The 18,994-nt window shown below is 40.3% G+C and overlaps 1 protein-coding gene across 1 annotated transcript in view; it reads right to left on the reverse strand.

The window, feature by feature from the left end:
* The window catches only part of LOC138644800 (aldehyde oxidase 1-like), a 252,342-nt gene extending 234,491 nt beyond the window's left edge, over window positions 1-17,851 (reverse strand). The window contains exon 1 of the mRNA XM_069733618.1: window positions 17,728-17,851. Coding sequence (XP_069589719.1) covers window positions 17,728-17,781 — 54 coding nt within the window. The 5' untranslated portion in view covers window positions 17,782-17,851. The remainder of the gene's footprint in view (window positions 1-17,727) is intronic.
* Between the last annotated feature and the right edge of the window lie 1,143 nt (window positions 17,852-18,994).

The following is an 18,994-nucleotide window of genomic DNA, read 5'->3' on the forward strand; positions in this document are numbered from 1 at the left end:
AGGCCACCACCGTCATACGGGTTGGTCCTATCAATCTGGGGGACCGAGAGAAGAGTAACAAGAGTGAGGACTCTATGAGGGCTAATGCACGTAGAGACCTACTACGTTACTGTGCACAAGGGGTAGGCTACTGATTTCCACCTGGTAAGTGGACTCTGGAATTGCCATCAGACCGGCCGGACTCTGCCTACCCTGTGATCCGGCACCCTGGACTGTGGATGCTGAAGCCTTCAGTAAAGGTAAAGAGACTGCACCCATTGTGTCCTCGTTATTCACCGCGCCTCGCACAATCCACCATCAACATCTACACTTCTGGGAAGCCCTGGGGATATACTTCACCTGTGGGAAGGTATACCATCTAGCTGCCATAACATCACCCCAGTGGACCCCTAAGCAGCGTCGGTCACATTGACCGAATACCACAGGTGGCATCACGAACACTTGACAAACTCATATCACCTTTAATTGGGCGCCCCTCATAGGGCCACGGACCGGGTCGGGCCACCGTGACATCCCAGCCGAGGGAACTGAAGGACCCGGTACCTAGTACCCCATTGCCCTCACGTGGGGGCGATCCACAATAACCCTAACCATGGCATACAAAGCCATCCACAACCTGTCTCCTCCATACATCTGTGACCTTGTCTCCCGGTACTTAACTGCACGCTACTACAGATAATAAATGGGAAATGTTTAAGAACATCCTAAATAGGCAGTGTAAGCGGTTTATACCTTGTGGGAATAAAAGGACTAGAAATAGGAAAAACCCAATGTGGCTAAACAAAGAAGTAAGACAGGCAATTAACAGTAAAAAGAAAGCATTTGTACTACTAAAGCAGGATGGCACCATTGAAGCTCTAAAAAACTATAGGGAGAAAAATACTTTATCTAAAAAACTAATTAAAGCTGCCAAAAAGGAAACAGAGAAGCACATTGCTAAGGAGAGTAAAACTAATCCCAAACTGTTCTTCAACTATATCAATAGTAAAAGAATAAAAACTGAAAATGTAGGCCCCTTAAAAAATAGTGAGGAAAGAATGGTTGTAGATGACGAGGAAAAAGCTAACATATTAAACACCTTCTTCTCCACGGTATTCACGGTGGAAAATGAAATGCTAGGTGAAATCCCAAGAAACAATGAAAACCCTATATTAAGGGTCACCAATCTAACCCAAGAAGAGGTGCGAAACCGGCTAAATAAGATTAAAATAGATAAATCTCCGGGTCCGGATGGCATACACCCACGAGTACTAAGAGAACTAAGTAATGTAATAGATAAACCATTATTTCTTATTTTTAGTGACTCTATAGCGACAGGGTCTGTTCCGCAGGACTGGCGCATAGCAAATGTTGTGCCAATATTCAAAAAGGGCTCTAAAAGTGAACCTGGAAATTATAGGCCAGTAAGTCTAACCTCTATTGTTGGTAAAATATTTGAAGGGTTTCTGAGGGATGTTATTCTGGATTATCTCAATGAGAATAACTGTTTAACTCCATATCAGCATGGGTTTATGAGAAATCGCTCCTGTCAAACCAATCTAATCAGTTTTTATGAAGAGGTAAGCTATAGACTGGACCACGGTGAGTCATTGGACGTGGTATATCTCGATTTTTCCAAAGCGTTTGATACCGTGCCGCACAAGAGGTTGGTACACAAAATGAGAATGCTTGGTCTGGGGGAAAATGTGTGTAAATGGGTTAGTAACTGGCTTAGTGATAGAAAGCAGAGGGTGGTTATAAATGGTATAGTCTCTAACTGGGTCACTGTGACCAGTGGGGTACCGCAGGGGTCAGTATTGGGACCTGTTCTCTTCAACATATTCATTAATGATCTGGTAGAAGGTTTACACAGTAAAATATCGATATTTGCAGATGATACAAAACTATGTAAAGCAGTTAATACAAGAGAAGATAGTATTCTGCTACAGATGGATCTGGATAAGTTGGAAACTTGGGCTGAAAGGTGGCAGATGAGGTTTAACAATGATAAATGTAAGGTTATACACATGGGAAGAGGGAATCAATATCACCATTACACACTGAACGGGAAACCACTGGGTAAATCTGACAGGGAGAAGGACTTGGGGATCCTAGTTAATGATAAACTTACCTGGAGCAGCCAGTGCCAGGCAGCAGCTGCCAAGGCAAACAGGATCATGGGGTGCATTAAAAGAGGTCTGGATACACATGATGAGAGCATTATACTGCCTCTGTATAAATCCCTAGTTAGACCGCACATGGAGTACTGTGTCCAGTTTTGGGCACCGGTGCTCAGGAAGGATATAATGGAACTAGAGAGAGTACAAAGGAGGGCAACAAAATTAATAAAGGGGATGGGAGAACTACAATACCCAGATAGATTAGCGAAATTAGGATTATTTAGTCTAGAAAAAAGACGACTGAGGGGCGATCTAATAACCATGTATAAGTATATAAGGGGACAATACAAATATCTCGCTGAGGATCTGTTTATACCAAGGAAGGTGACGGGCACAAGGGGGCATTCTTTGCGTCTGGAGGAGAGAAGGTTTTTCCACCAACATAGAAGAGGATTCTTTACTGTTAGGGCAGTGAGAATCTGGAATTGCTTGCCTGAGGAGGTGGTGATGGCGAACTCAGTCGAGGGGTTCAAGAGAGGCCTGGATGTCTTCCTGGAGCAGAACAATATTGTATCATACAATTATTAGGTTCTGTAGAAGGACGTAGATCTGGGTATTTATTATGATGGAATATAGGCTGAACTGGATGGACAAATGTCTTTTTTCGGCCTTACTAACTATGTTACTATGTTACCTCCGATCCTCTAAAGATCTCCTTCTCTACTCCACTCTTATCTCCTCTTCCCACAATCGCATACAAGCTTTCTCCCGTGCATCTTCCCTATTCTGGGAATCTCTACCCCAACATATCAGACTCTCGCCTACCAAGGAAACCTTCAAAAGGAACCTCAATACTCACCTCTTCCGACAAGCCTACAACCCGCAGCAACCACCGATCCACCAAACCGCTGCACGACCAGCTCTACCCTCACCTACTGTATCCTCACCTATCCCTTGTAGATTGTGAGCCTTCGCGGGCAGGGTCCTCTCTCCTCCTGTACCAGTCATGAATTGCATTAAGATTACTGTACTTGTGTTTTCTTATGTATACCCCTTTTCACATGTAAAGCGCCATGGAATAAATGGCGCTGTTATAATAATAATAATAACAAGTGCAAATAATTATATTATACAAATATACAAAAAGGTCAGTGATAAAAACACTTAAAAAGCCAATAGGCAGCAATAAGTGCCCTCAATAACCTAACAACCAGAGTACTCTTTAAAACTAAATAAAGTATTCACCCCAAAGACCATTACGGTAATTCTAAAAGCACTTTACAGGTATAGGAGAGACCTGTAACATGAGGCAGAGGAGAAAGGAAAAAGTCCCACGAGTATTGCCACTACAGTAGAACTGTGTCTTCATCAGGGGTAAAGACTGTAATTTTGGAAACAAAATTTTGAAAACTGATTCATGTGACACGTGAATAAATCCTTAGGAGTCAAATACAGATGCCTCATATGTATATCATTTTTTTTAATTTATTCCATTTTTCTGTTTCTGTATTGTAATCAGTATTTGTTGTACTTTCTAATTTTTGTTTAATGCTCAATGCTGTTTTTTGTTAAGGATTTTTTTAAATAGTGTCTGATCTGCAGGCTGGAGCTGATAAGACTGATTTACATTTTTGTGGGATACAAATTACTAGTATATGACGTCAGTGGACCGTCCTATTCCATGTTTGACAGTATTACCTGTGCATGCAAAGATAGCTGTAAATCAACAAGTAGGATTGTCCATTGGACTAATGTATGCCAAGAACAGGGATTTCAATTAATAAAATACAAGTGATAATAAATCTTTTCCAATAAACCTATACATCAGTATGCTCAGATTCTCCTTCTAGATACCATGCTGTCCATGTATTTCATGTGGACAGCATGGGATATAGATGCAAAATTCCTGTTTTGTATTTATATTCTCTAAGAAAGCAATTGTAACATCAACTGATCTTTGCGGTGTCATCGAATGAATGAAAGAATCTACACTATCTATAAACAGAGAGACAGTGAGGGAACACTTAGCTAATTTAAATTAATTTAAATTTCTTAGTCCAGATGACTAACATCCTAGGGTACTGAAAGGATTAGCAGGGGAAATTGCAGAACCACTAGCCAGAATCTTTGAAAAATCCTGAAGAACAGGAGAAGTCCCAGAAGATTGGAGAAGACCAAATGTTGTCCCTATCTAAAAAAAGGAAAGACGATGGAGCCAGGAAATTACAGGCCAGTGAGCCTTACTTCTATACTAGGAAAGATCTTTGAACAAATTATTAAACAACATGTATGTAAGTACTTGGATAAGGGTACCGTCACACTATACGATTTACCAACGATCACGACCAGCGATACGACCTGGCCGTGATCGTTGGTAAGTCGTAGTGTGGTCGCTGGAGAGCTGTCAGACAGACAGCTCTCAAGCGACCAACGATGCCGAGGTCCCCGGTAACCAGGGTAAACATCGGGTTACTAAGTGCAGGACCGCGCTTAGTAACCCGATGTTTACCCTGGTTACCAGCGTAAAAAAAAACAGTACATACTTACATTCCGGTGTCTGTCCCTTGCCGTCTGCTTCCCACACTCACTGACTGCCGGCCGTAAAGTGAAAGCACAGCACAGCGGTGATGTCACCGCTGTGCTCTGCTTTCACTTTACGGCCGGCAGTCAGTGAGTGCGGGAAGCAGACGGCAAGGGACCTGACAGACACCGGAATGTAAGTATGTACTTTTTTTTTTTTTTACATTTACGCTGGTAACCAGGGTAAACATCGGGTTACTAAGCGCGGCCCTGCGCTTAGTAACCCGATGTTTACCCTGGTTACAAGCGAATGCATCGCTAGATCGGTGTCACACACACCGATCTAGCGATGACAGCGGGAGATCCAGCGACGAAAGAATGTTCCAAACGATCTGCTACGACGTACGATTCTCAGCAGGATCCCTGATCGCTGCTGCGTGTCAGACACAGCGATATCGTATGGATATCGCTGGAACGTCACGAATCGTACCGTCGTAGCGACAAAAGTGCCACTGTGTGACGGTACTCTAAGAATACAGTAATTAACCAGAGCCAGCATGAGTTTGTAGCAAACAAGTCATGCCAGAATAATCTAATTTCCTTCTATGATGGAATCCCTGACTGGGAGAATGAGAGAAATGCAGTATGTAAATTATATCTCAACTTCATCAAATCATTTGATAAAGTATTTCACACTATTCCTATTGACAAGGCTGCGGTTAGGTGGCTTCATAACTGGGTCAGTGCTCGTACTCAAAGAGTGGTAAAAAATGGTGGCACATATAATTGAAAGAATGTTTCAAGTGGGGTACCACAAGGCTCTTGTCCTGGCCCTAGTGTTGTTCAACATTTTTATAAATGATCTAGATAAGGGAACTGAAGATAAACTGATCAAATCTGCAGACGATGCAAAGCTATGAGGGATAGCTAACACTAGAGAAGACAGAGAAATTATTCAGAAGGATCTAGATAAGCTTGAACAATGAGCAGTGACAAATATAATGGTATTTAACAAGAAGAAATGCAAGATTCTACATCTGGGCAAGAAAAACAAAAATTACATATATACAGTGCTGTGCAAATTAATTGGGACAAAGCATTTTTTAAGTAAATCGTAATTTGGTTACCAGTCAGTGATTCAAACCAGTTTTAATATATAATAAATAAATCTTGGTCAACTAGCCAGTGAAAAAAGGTAATTTTCAGAATTAGTATGTAACAGTGCATTATAACATTTTATTTTTTTGCACAGCACTGTAGAATAGGAGGAATTGAAATAAGCAACAGCACATGTGAAAAAGACTTGTATACTAATAGATCACAGACTGCACATGAGTCCACAGTGTGATGCAGCAGCAAAAAAAGTCAAATACAGGTCTAGGATGTATTAAGAGAAGCATAGAGTCTAGATCACGTGAAGTAATTATCCTTCTCTACTCCTAGTTGGTCAAGCCATATCTAGAACACTGTGTCCAGTTCTGGGCACCACATTTTTAAAAAGTCATTGAAAAACTAGAGCAAGTTAGGAGAAGAGCTACAAGGATGCTGACTGCAAAGTATCTCCTTCGAGAAACTATTAAAGGATCTGGGAATGTTTAGTTTACCAAAAAAAGGTGAGGAGACTTAATAGCTTTGTACAAATATCTGAAGGGGCAGCACAGTGTAGAGGGATCATCATTATTCTCATTTGCACTTGGAAATATGAGAAGCAATGGAATGAAACTGAAAGGGAGAAGATACAGATTAGATATTAGAAAAAACTTTTTGAGAGTGATGATGACCAATGAGTGGAACAGGCTGCCACGAGAGGTAGTGAGTTCTCCTTGAATGGAAGTATTCAAAATGAGGTTGGACAGAAATCTATCTGAGATGGTTATTGAATCCTGCATTGACCATGAATTTGGACACGATGACCCTTGAGGTCCCTTCCAACTCTAACATTCTATGATTCTATGTACAGTGTGTTAGATTCCCTGTAAATTTAACTCATTGACATCTATAAGTTAAAAATGATAACCCTGTGGATCCATTGAAACATTCTATGTATATATAGAAAAGAAAGGAATGTGGATCATAACACTTAGATATGCTGTTGCAGTGCCATGTCTTTTTCAATGTAAAAAAAATTCAGAAACATAACACGTACGTGTGAAAAAGCCCTACAGATGTAATGTATGTAGAAACCATTTAAGTGAGTATTAAATGGTACAATTATGTTGCAATCAAAGAGACCGTAATAACAAGATTATATCAAGTTCCACAACTTAGAGCGCAGTGTGTGATTGAGAAATACAATATCTATTGTATTATAAACGCCCACTACAGCTGCCATAGTGAACCAGTTCATAAAGTGAATGTCCAGATTCAGAATAAGTTCACAGGGGGGTAAATAAAATGTCCGATATTCCTCCAGAAAAAACTAATGACTTTTCATCTCTATGGCATTCATTATTATTACATGAGCAGGTAATAAAATGTACTAGACCAGTACAAATAGAGTTTCCTATGTTAAGATTTGCAGCATATCTTTAAAATTGGATGATATATGGTTAATCCGTATGGGATCTATTTTATTTTTCCACTAATAGACTTGAATAAGTGAATCTCATCCGAAATACAGAAGTGACTAGTGCATTTTGCAATCTGAACAGCATAATTGATTACCTTTAGAGCTCATGCTGTCTGTGAGATGTCAGTTTTTTTCATAGACAGGAAAACACTTCTGGTTAGTTGCTTCTACTGCTACTTTTCACTGATTCACTAATGGTCTGTCAATACTTGTTAGGAAGTGTACACTGTAATCACTAGATTTTCTCATAGAGATAACAGGATTTTTGAACAAGTGATTAGAAGAATTTGTCTTGGAAAATGATGTTGCATGTGATGGGGGCTTTTGATCTTGCATGACTGATAACAGCTCAGGAGCTGAGAGGGAGGGGGAGGGGAGCAGATAACTACTGTATAAAAATGAATGGGCTTGAGAGAAACAACTGGTATTTCAGAGACAACCCCACCGCATGTAATAAACCCAAAGGTATGAACTGGGATATAAATTAGTGTGCATGCAGTATGTATGCGAACATTCACACTACCCACTAGACAGAAAAAACAAAAAGAGAAACATAATGATAAAATACCCTGCAGTAAATAAGTAAATAGCATAGTGCATGAAAATAATATATGGTACTCAAATGCTGGTCAATCTCCTCAGAAACAAACTGCACACTATGTAAGATAAAAGCTCTTACAGCAGGAGAATGACAGTAGATAGAAAAAGTAAGTCAATTGCAAACTAGCTTATATTCATGCTCACTAAATACACCAATTTATTATTATTATTATTTATATAGCACCATTGATTCCATGGTGCTTTACATGACAAGGGGTTACATACAAGTTACAGATATCACTTACAGTAAACAAACGAACAATGACAGTCTGATACAGAGGGGCGAGGACCCTGCCCTTGCAGGCTTACATTCTACAGGATTATGGGGAAGGAGACAGTAGGTTGAGGGTTGCAGGAGCTCCGGTGTTGGTGAGGCGGTAGCTCAGATGATGATGAATAGAGCGCTAGTCAGCAAGCTCCCCGAAACAATGCCCTGGGCATTGTTTCGGGGAGCTTGCTGACTAGCGCTCTATTCATCATCTGAATCCATACAACCGTGCCTCCTGGGTATCAGCTGGTGGATATGCTATAAAGGGATGATTGTGTCCTATATTATGAGTACAGACAGCTAAAGGGTTCCTTTATGTCGATTTAGGAGACGACTTGCACTGCACCATGCACTTTAAACTTTGTGGTATTTATCAATTAAGTCCCATATTTTGGGAACATTGTATGGTTTTGTTTGGATAATATTATATTCATTACATCCTGCTGGGCATTGTTTGGAGGGATTGCTGATTAGCGCTTTATTTATTTTCTGATTCCATACAACTGTGCCTGCCTTCTGGGTGTTAGGATGAAATACCACAATTAACCTAGGAGTACTAACGCTGGTGGATGTCTACTCCCTCTATGCTGAGAGGGATGATTGTGTCCTATACTATAAGTAGAGACATCTAAAGTGCTCCTCTATGTTGATTTAGGAGACGATAAGCATTACACCACGCACCTTAATATTGTGGTATCTATTAAGTAATTTCCATATCCTGGGATCACTGTATGGAGTTATCGGGACGATATTAGATTTATTACATCCTGGCTACCTGGACAATATTAGATTTATTGCATCCTGTTTATCTGTATTTTATCAATAACTTATTGTTTTGGGGTATTTTTTGTCTCATGTATGCCCGGTACATCACTTGTCTATGGTGATAACAACTTTTCCATTACATTACATCTGTGAAATTTGAGACATTTTTCCTTATTATTTTTTTCTTTATTTCATATGGTTTCTGTTTGTGTTTTCTCTGGGAGCCAGGGTGTTTTGGGACATTTGCTTTATTCTCTATCCCCATTGTAGGGAATCTTGAGGGACCCTAGGATCAGTCAACGCTGACTGGGGGCACCTACCGTTTCAAATTAGGGTGCCTACCTCTACTCCCAGGTAGTTTTTTCCGATAGGGACCTCTTAGGTTCTACCAGGACTCCTATATTATGGGGATCCCTAAGGATTCTTAGGGTGAGCCGATGAGGAGTGGGGGCGCCTACCACATTAAATTTGGGTGCCTACCCCCACTGTTAGGCAGATTGGAATATAGCGACTTCCTAGGGCCCAATAGGTACATACCTTGTGGTTTTTGTATTGTTGTATTTTTAATGAAAAGAGATCTTTTTACTTATTTACAATAAAAGTTATATTTTAGGGATCCTTGTTTTCTTAGGTTTTTTCGGGACCTAGTGAATGACCTGCATAGAGCTGGGACCACCGTAACAAAGGCTACCATCAATAACACACTACGCCAGCAGAGATTCAGATCCTGCAGTGCCAGATGTGTTCCACTGCTTAAGCCAGTACATGTCTGGGCCCATCTGAACTTTGTTAGAGAGCAGTTGGATTATCCAGAAGAGTATTGGGAGAATGTCATATGGTCTGATGAAACCAAAGTAAAAATGTTTGGTAGAAACAAAGCTCGTCGTGTTTGGAAGAGACAGAATGCTGAGTTGCATTGAAAGAACATCATACCTACTGTGAAGCATGAGGCAACATCATACTTTGGGGCTGTTTCTCTGTAAAGAAACCAGGATGACTCATCCGTGCACATTAAAGAATGAATAGGGCCATGTAACATGAGATTTTGAGTGAAAACCTCCTTCCATCAGCATTGAAGATGAAATATGGATGGGTCTTTCAGCATGATAATGATCCCAAGCACACCACCAGGGCAATGAAGGAGTGGCTTTGTAAGAAGCATATGAAGGTCCTGGAGTGGCCTAGCCAGTCTACAGATCTCAACCCCATAGAAAACCTTTGGAGGGAGTTGAAAGTCTGTGTTGCCCAGGAACAGGCCCAAAACATCATTGCTCTAGAGGAAATGTGCATGGAGGAATGGGCCAACATACGACCAACAGTGTGTGCCAATCTTGTGAAGACTTACAGAAAACGTTTGACCTCTGTCCTTGCCAACAAAGGATATATAACAAAATATTGAGATGAACTTTTGTTAATGATGACCAAATACTTATTTTCCACCATACAAAAAAAATCTTGCAAAATCAGACAAGGTCATTTTCTGGATTTGTTTTCTCAATTTTGACTCTCATAGTTGTGGTCTACCTATGATATCTACTACTTGCCTCTGTCATTTTTTTTAAGTGGGAGAACTTGCACAATTGGTGGCTGACTAAATACTGTTTTTCCTAACTATACATTTCATTGATGGTATCACAAATCTACTTCTCTATACTGAATGAGATGATGCTACCATCAATATGTGCCCTTCGTAGATTTGTACTTTTCCAACATGACAATGATTCAAAACAAACACCTCTGTTTCATATTTCAAAAAGAACAAGGTGAAAGTGATTCAATGGCTAAGTATGTTTGGATGGATAATTAAGTATGTTTGGATGGATAAGTATGTTTGGATGGATAAGTATCTCCCCATATTTCTCATCATTGAGGACACCATTAATCCTGACCAAATCACAAATTTTATTCCATCCCTGCCCTGAAGACAACCGCTGTGTGGATAAGTGTAATGTGTACAGTGTTGTGCGCTTTATGCATTAATGTGTATATGTATAATTCCTATGTAAGATTTTATAGTAATGTGTAGAATAGCGGGGCAAATGCAGAAACCCCATGATACTGTGCAAAGATAACCGTTTTATAGATAAAAGGAAGCGGGAATTGTTGGTACATACTGTGGAGATAGGAAATAGATAAGTAATACTTAATGTTAGGTACAGGCCCACAGATTGGAGGGGAATAGTGTTAATAAAATGAGAGGTACTTCCTGGTTATGTGTGGTTAGGAGTAGTGGAAGGCTTAAGCAAGTTCATTGTGGAGTTAAAGTGCAGTGGGCTGCTAGGGCCAACATGGGCCTATCACTCAGGGCAGTGGATTGCCACACAAATCCTCCATGCAGAGCCATTCATCGGACCCATGACATCGAGGTTGGCGTCTGGGCCATAGGGTACATCGCACCTGCAGGCCTGCAGGGGAAGATGGACATGGATCCTCAAAGGCAGAGGATGATGGAATCCAGGTGCACTGCCATCGGTGGAGAGGGATCCCTAGAGGTAGTGGAGACAGCAGAAAAAGGGATACTCTATCGGGAACGAGTGCTAAGGCTGAAGTTATGTCCAGTACCTGAGTGAAAGACTGTAACCTGTTGTGCCCTATCTCTCATACTCCACTGTAATGACTGTAAACTGTGCAGTTAAAGTTTGGCTGTTGAAAAGCACTTGGTGTCCCCTGGATTATGTGCGGCGGTTCATGAAGATGGAAGCCTGGAGTCAGCGGAGGCCTATGGCCCACAAGTGTGTGTGATGCACCCCACACCTAACAGCACACTGGAAGTGGGACAGTATTTTCTTGTTAGGTGCCAGAGCATACAGGAGCTACAGCTAGCACACGACTACCCCACTTAGGCACCTTACAGCTACACCAAACTTGCAAGGTGCCTCCACTGTGCTTTACTGTTGCCTGCCTGCTTACACTTAATATTCTATTACTGTCCAGCCCTTTGCAGACAAATGTAAAGCCAAATATTTCATATTTTTACTCATCAATCCAAAGCACCTGCTGCAATCTTTTCAAGTTCCTATGTATTTATGCATAGTTGAGTCACTTGGCCTTGTTTCCATGCAGTATAGGTGTAGCTGTGCCCTACAGGTTACTGCCATTTCTGAGCTTATGACACTGCTGGACATATTCCAATTTCAAAGAGAAGTAAACAGGATGTTTCTTTCATCTGTTCAGGGCCGGCGTCAGCACCCGGCGCACCCGGGCAAGTGCTGGGGCCCTAGCGAGATGGGGGGGGGGGGCATTTTGATAAGTGTGACCAACTTTTTACTATTGATGCTGCCTATGCAGCATCAATAGTAAAAAGATATAATGCTAAAAATAATTGAAAAAATGAAAAATTGTGCTATTCTCACCTTCCGGCGGCCGCCGCAGCCTTCCCGATGCTTGCGATGGTCCCGGCAGCTCTCGTTCCCAGTGATGCTTTGCGAAATGACCCCAGATGATGTAGGATCACGCGAGACCACTATGTCATCACAGGTCATTGTCGCAATCATCACTGGGAACGGGAGCTGGCGGGAGCATCGCTAAGGCCTGAGCTGGATCCGGGGGCCGCCAGAAGGTGAGTATATAACTATTTTTTATTTTAATTCTTTTTTTTTTACAGGGATATGGTGCCCACACTGATATATACTACGTGGCTGTGTTATATACTATGTGGCTGTGCTATTATATTAGGTGGGCTGTGCTATATACTACTTGGCTATGTTATATACTATGTGGATGTGTTATATACTACGTGGCTGTGCTATATACTAGGTGGGCTATGTTATATACTACGTGGCTGCTATATACTACGTGGCTGCTATGTACTACGTGGCTGTGCTATATACTACGTGGGCTGTGTTATATACTATGCAGGCTGTGTTATATACTACGTGGCTGTGTTATATGGTACGCGGCTGTGCTATATGCTATGTGGGCTGTGTTATATACTATGTGAGCTGTGTTATGTGCTTTGCTGTATACTGCGTGGCTGTGCTATATGCTATGTGGGCTGTGTTATATACTACGTGGCTGTGTTATATGGTACGTGGCCGTGCTATATGCTATGTGGGCTGTGTTATATACTATGTGAGCTGTGTTATGTGCTACGTGGCTTTGCTGTATACTGCATGGCTGTGCTATATGCTATGTGGGCTGTGTTATATACTATGTGGGTTGTGTTATATGCTTTGTGGCTGTGCTATATATATTACGTAGCTGTGCTATATGCTAAGTGGGCTGTGTTATATATTACAGGGGCTGTGTTATATGCTATGTGGGCTGTGTTATATGCTACGTGGCTGTTCTATATACTACATGGTTGTGCTATATAATACGTGGCTGTGCTATATGCTACCCATTTTGCACTTTTACAAAGTGAAGGTCACAAAAATTGGCATATAAGGGGTTGACTTATATAAAGCCCCTCTGCGGTATGGTATTGTAGAATTTACAATAGCTATCACTTATGTAAGAAGTAAAATCTGGCATTGTACTATACCTATATTTCTCTGCTGTATCTGTGGATCATGAATCGTGGTATGTGTTAAAGGGGTGGCCCACTGAGACTCTTTCGCCCGGGACCCTCAAAACCCTGGAGCCGGCCCTGTATCTGTTGTACTAAGTTTCCGTGACCGCCCAATGCCTTTATGGTTCTTAACGTTGTCCATTTCTTGGTGTCAATACTGATAAATACAGGCAGATACTTATCCATCTTGCTATACCATTAGGGATGCATCCAACTCCAACTTTATTCTCAATAAGGACAATGAACACAAACGTACACCAATTTCATTTAGAACTATTTTCAGTGTAAAGAAACAATGAGTCCTGGAACTATGATCTTAGCATCATGGAGTCTGTCTCTGATTACGTGAAGAGACAGAAGAATTTGCGCAAGTCTTCATTCACAGAAGATCTGTGGTTAGTTTTCCAAGATTTTTGGAATAAACTTACTGCCAAGTTCCTTCAAAATCTATGCTACTAGAACAATTCATGCTTTGATACTGTTTTGAATACAATATTGAAGGCAATATGCATTTTGTTAATTAATAAAAATAATCTCCTACTATTTTTGAAAGAAAGCATACTTTGCAGGATTTTTTCCCATACATACCTAAAACTTTTGCACATTACTATATATTGCTATGGGAAAACATTGGTAACCATACTTTATTGCTCTGCTGTCAAACACACTGTCTGTACAGTTTCTTTGTATTTTTTTGGCTTTCTCTCCCTTGCTCTGTTGCTGAGCTGTGACATCCTCTCACTATCAAGATTCTCCCCAAAATGGCTGCTCCATTATTTGCCTCTGCTTTTATACTGGCTATGGTAGTCCATTCTTATTGGCTGTGCTATACTATGTGATATAATAGCTGTAAGTCATTATGGAGAGGTCAACCAGATTGCAGTCAACTGCATTGTGTAAAATAGTGATTTGCTCAAAGGTAATTGTCCAGATTCGCCTGGTGCAGCACATTTTCTATATTTTTTACACAAATTCAATTAGCATTGGAACAATTCACACATTTTTGCTGTTTAGTTATGTTATATCACCCTTTATTGTGTTACTGTTTTGCATGTAATTTCATTATGTTTCCTTTCGTAAGCACAGAACTTTTGATATTACTCTTTAACCCCCTTGCCCACCTTAATTTGTCACAATTAGGGTGCAACTGTGTTAAGCGGAAAAGGAGCTGAACCCATACCGGGAAAGTGTCAGCTGTGTTATACAGCAAAAATCTGCTTCTATCAGCAGATTACCAGATTACCACCAGAATAAGCTCTGATCACTGCTGTATGTGTAGTCTGACCGATCAGATGCCACTGATAGTGACATTTAAATAGTCTGATTACTGTTGTGGATGTGCCTGTTCTTCTAGAGTATATCTTTTAACTACAGTCCATTTTGTTATTAGATATAGGCTGTTCAACATTTAGCTCATACATACTTTGAGCTGCTCAGGGGTATTCATGTGCTATGCAAATACTGCTCTGGCAAAAATTAAGAGACCACTGCAAAATGTTCAGTTTGTCTGATTTTTCTCTTTATAGGTATATTTTTGAGTAAAATGTAAATTGTTCTTTTATTCTATAAACTACTGACAACTTCTCCGAATTTCCAAGCAATAAATTTTGTATTTTTTTTCTGAAAAGGAGAAGTTATCAAAATTAAAAAAAACTGTGCTTTCAGACCTCAAATAATGCAAAGAAAACAAGTTCATAATCATTTAGAAACAACAATACTAATGTTTTAACTCAGGAAGATTTCAGAAATCAATATTTTGTGGAATAACCATGATTTTTAATCACAGCTTTCATGCATCTTGGCATGCTTTCCACCAGTCTTTCACACTGCTCCTGGTACAAAAATGTAAGCAGTTCCTCTTTGATGGATTGTGACTATCCATCATCCTCTTGTTTACATTCCAGTGGTTTTCAGTGGGGTTCAAGTCTGGAGATTGGGCCGCCCATAACAGAGTTTTGATGTGGTGGTCTCTTAATTTTTGCCAGAGCAGTATGACCAGTATATGATTAGTGGAACTTCATTTACATACTTTCTTGAAAATCTATTTTGGTATTTTGCATGTTTTACACTGTAGTGTGTACTGTAGCATTTTTTATAAAATCACATACAGTCATGAGCAAAACTGTTGGCACCCTTGAAATAATGAAGTAGAAAATGAAATATTTCTCCAAAAAATTATTGCAATTACGCATGTCTTGTTATAGAAATATTTATTTCCTTTGTGTGCATTGGAATAACACAAACAAAAGAGAGAAAAAAGGCAAATTGGACATAATTTGATAAAAAAATAAATAAAACAAAAATGGACTGGACAAAATTGTTTGCACCCTCAACTTAATATTTTGTTGCGCACCCTTTGGAATTAATGACTGAAATCAGCTAAATCCAATAATCATCAACTAGCTTCTTACTCCTCTCAACTGGAATTTTGGACCACTCTTCTTTCGCAAACTGCTCCAGGTCTCTCATATTTGAAGACGCCTTCTCCCAACAGCAATTTTAACATCTCTCCACAGGTGTTTAAAGGGATTTAGATCCGTACTCCTTTTTGGCCACTTCAGAACTCTCCAGCACTTATGTACTATGGTCTTTTTTTGTAGGCCTCATTCCATTTTCGGTAAACAGTAGTATGATGTGCTTAACCAAAAGCTCTATCTTGGACTCATCTGTCCACTTTGCGCTTTTCCCAGAAGGATTTTGGTTTATGTCCATTTTGGCCAACTGCAGTTTAGCTTTTTGTGTCTCTGTGTCAGCAGTGGGATCCTCCTGGGTCTCCTGCCATAGCGTTTCATTTCATTCAAATGTTAACGGATAGTTCGCTCTGACACTGATGCACCCTGAGCCTGCAGGATAGCTTGAATTTCTTTGGAACTTGATTGGGGCTGCTTATTCACCATCCAGACTATCCTGCATTGCAACCTTTCATCAATTTTTCTCTCCACGTCCAGGGATATTAGCTACAGTGCCATGGGTTTTAAACATCTTGATTATGTTGTGTACTGAGGACAACGGAACATCAAGATCTCTGGAGATGGACTTGTAAACGTGAGATTGTTGATGTTTTTCAACAATTTTGGTTCTCAAATCCTCAGATAGTTCTCTTCTCCTCTTTCTATTCTCCATGCTTAGTGTGGCACACACAGATGCACAATGCAAAGATTAAGTCAAGGACTCCCTTTTTTATCTGGTTGTAGGTGTGAGTTTCCTATTGCCCGATGAGTTTGAATGATCATCACATGCTTGAAACAAAGTTGGTTACCAACAATTTTGGAGATGTGCCAACAATTTTTTCCAGACAATTTTGGGGCTTTTGTGTGAAATTATGTCCAATTTTCCTTTTTTCTCTGTTTTTTTTGTGTTGTTCCAATACACAGAAAGGAAGTAAACATGTGCAAAACAAAACATGTGTAATTGTAATAATTATCTTAGAGAAATACTTAATTTTGTGGAACAATTTCAAGGGTGCCAACACTTTCAACCATGACTGTATCTAAGAATTGTTTTCTTTGCTGTTTCATTTTTTTCATTGCAAACTTTGTCTGCAAAATATAAAATAATTTTCCCTCCAGTACAATTTCTAGATATGATATAATTTATCTCTACAACTGTGCAAAATATAATGTGAAATACAAATAGGAGGTACATTTTTACTGCACTATATGGCTGTATTCATACAAAGTATTGCTTTGGAGCCAAAATATAAACTCTAGGGAAGTGTTCCGCACTGCAGTTCTCAAAAGTCACCAACAGATTATGTTTTCAGGATTCTCAGGATCACCAGGGCAATAAGAATCCTGAAAACGTGATTTGTTGCTGGCTCTTGAGGACTGGAGTTGGGAAACAGTGCAAGATTTTGACACTGTATTTTTACTGAGCAAAAACTGCAGCATCTGTTTAGTTTCATGTGTGGATTTTCCCTCTAGAATTGCATTAGATGTGGAAAATCTGCAGGTAAAAAACATGCGTGTTTTTAATGCATTTCTAAAAAAGAACGTAATCTACACATGACTATATCAATAAAGAATTGTCAAAGCCAAATACCAAGGAGTATCAAAAACAAGACAGATTTATTTAAACATGAAATACCAAAAATATATGAAATCATAAAAAAGCATGTTAAAAAATGCACACAAAAATGCAATAAAACCCCCGCAAGTAACCTATTTTACCTAATAGGTGCAGGAATGCTGCTACATTAAAAACTCACAAGGTAGTCATCATGAGTACTTACCCTTTATAGAGAGAATATAAAACATGCATAAACAACTGGATATGTGAATCTAGCCTAAGACAACTTTATGAAGTATCATTGCAGATAGTCTAAATGACCATTATGTTTAAAATTCCTTAAAAAATAAAACCACACACACATTTAAATATTCACATATAAACGTACCTTCTTCCCATTGACGAAAAAAATCAGATCATCTGAGCCCGGCTGAAGAGACATTTCTACAAATCTGTGGAACTCTACAAAGAAGTCTTCACCAAGCTATTACCCAACTTCTGCAGGGTGTATTATACATGACAAAGGAGCCTGGGGCAGACAGAGGGAATTGTAAACTCCCCAAACATGTCATCATATTTTCTTATTTCAAGAGCCAGCAAGTATCTACTTTGACCTAGCAGACAACTTACCTGACATTTTTCACACTGAAAACTATTTACCATTAAAGGTTAGAGGGTAAAGCTATCCAGTACAATTCTGACCGTGTTTTTTGATTGCATGCTGTTTAGCAGGATCATGCATTACCACTGGTGTTCCACATTGATTAAATTGGCCTATTCAATTTATGTCATGCAGTTGTGGCGTGGCGCAGGGCACTGGTCTCCCATTATGTTCCGGCTGCTACATGAAAGTTTGGGTCCTGGCTGGATGTGTGCACTTGTTCTGTGAGGGCCTAACGCCCATACAGGCTGCAGGTAGCCAGAGGTGTGGGCTGCCCAGGACCATAGGTTCTACAGTTCAATAAAGGAGACCATTGTTCTAACATAGACTCTGTACTGAACGATAATTTGATAACGGTTATATGAAAGGGACAGCGGGGACAAAGTCTTATGGACGTTTCCTCTAAAGCATACAGCATTCTCCTTCACACAGTATCCTTCCTTTGTAGTCTTCTCCAAGGCTAGTGATGAACACTGTATCGCCTTACTTCACCACAATCTGGCTTCAACGCCACAGTCCTGATTGATGGTTCTGCATCTTATTTCTTCCACTACTGGTGCCCTGGATCTTCCGCTCGGGACCCCCACTAGTCTAAAAAAACTCAATCCCGTTGAGGTCCATTAACTTCGGCGTTGTAAGCTCTGGGGTTTTGTGGCTTGGCGTCCTATCCATGGACCCTCCTCCGGAAGGCCACTATAACTAGTCAGTCAGTTCTCCTCAGGAGCTCTCTATCCTCGTCCTTACTGGTCTCCTCATACAGTAGATCTCTCTCCGAAGCAGCACTGATCCCGTTGCACTCTAAACTGAAACTTAAATTACCATATATACTCGAGTATAAGCCGAGATTTTCAGCCCAAATTTTTGGGCTGAAAGTGCCCCTCTCGGCTTATACTCGAGTCACGGTAGCGGTGGGGTCGGCGGGTGAGGGGGAGAGAGCGCTGAGGTATACTTACCTAGTCCCAGCGATCCTGGCGCTCCCCGCCTGTCCCACGGT

This window comes from Ranitomeya imitator, chromosome 7 (assembly GCF_032444005.1).
Source record: "Ranitomeya imitator isolate aRanImi1 chromosome 7, aRanImi1.pri, whole genome shotgun sequence".
NCBI lineage: Eukaryota > Metazoa > Chordata > Amphibia > Anura > Dendrobatidae > Ranitomeya > Ranitomeya imitator.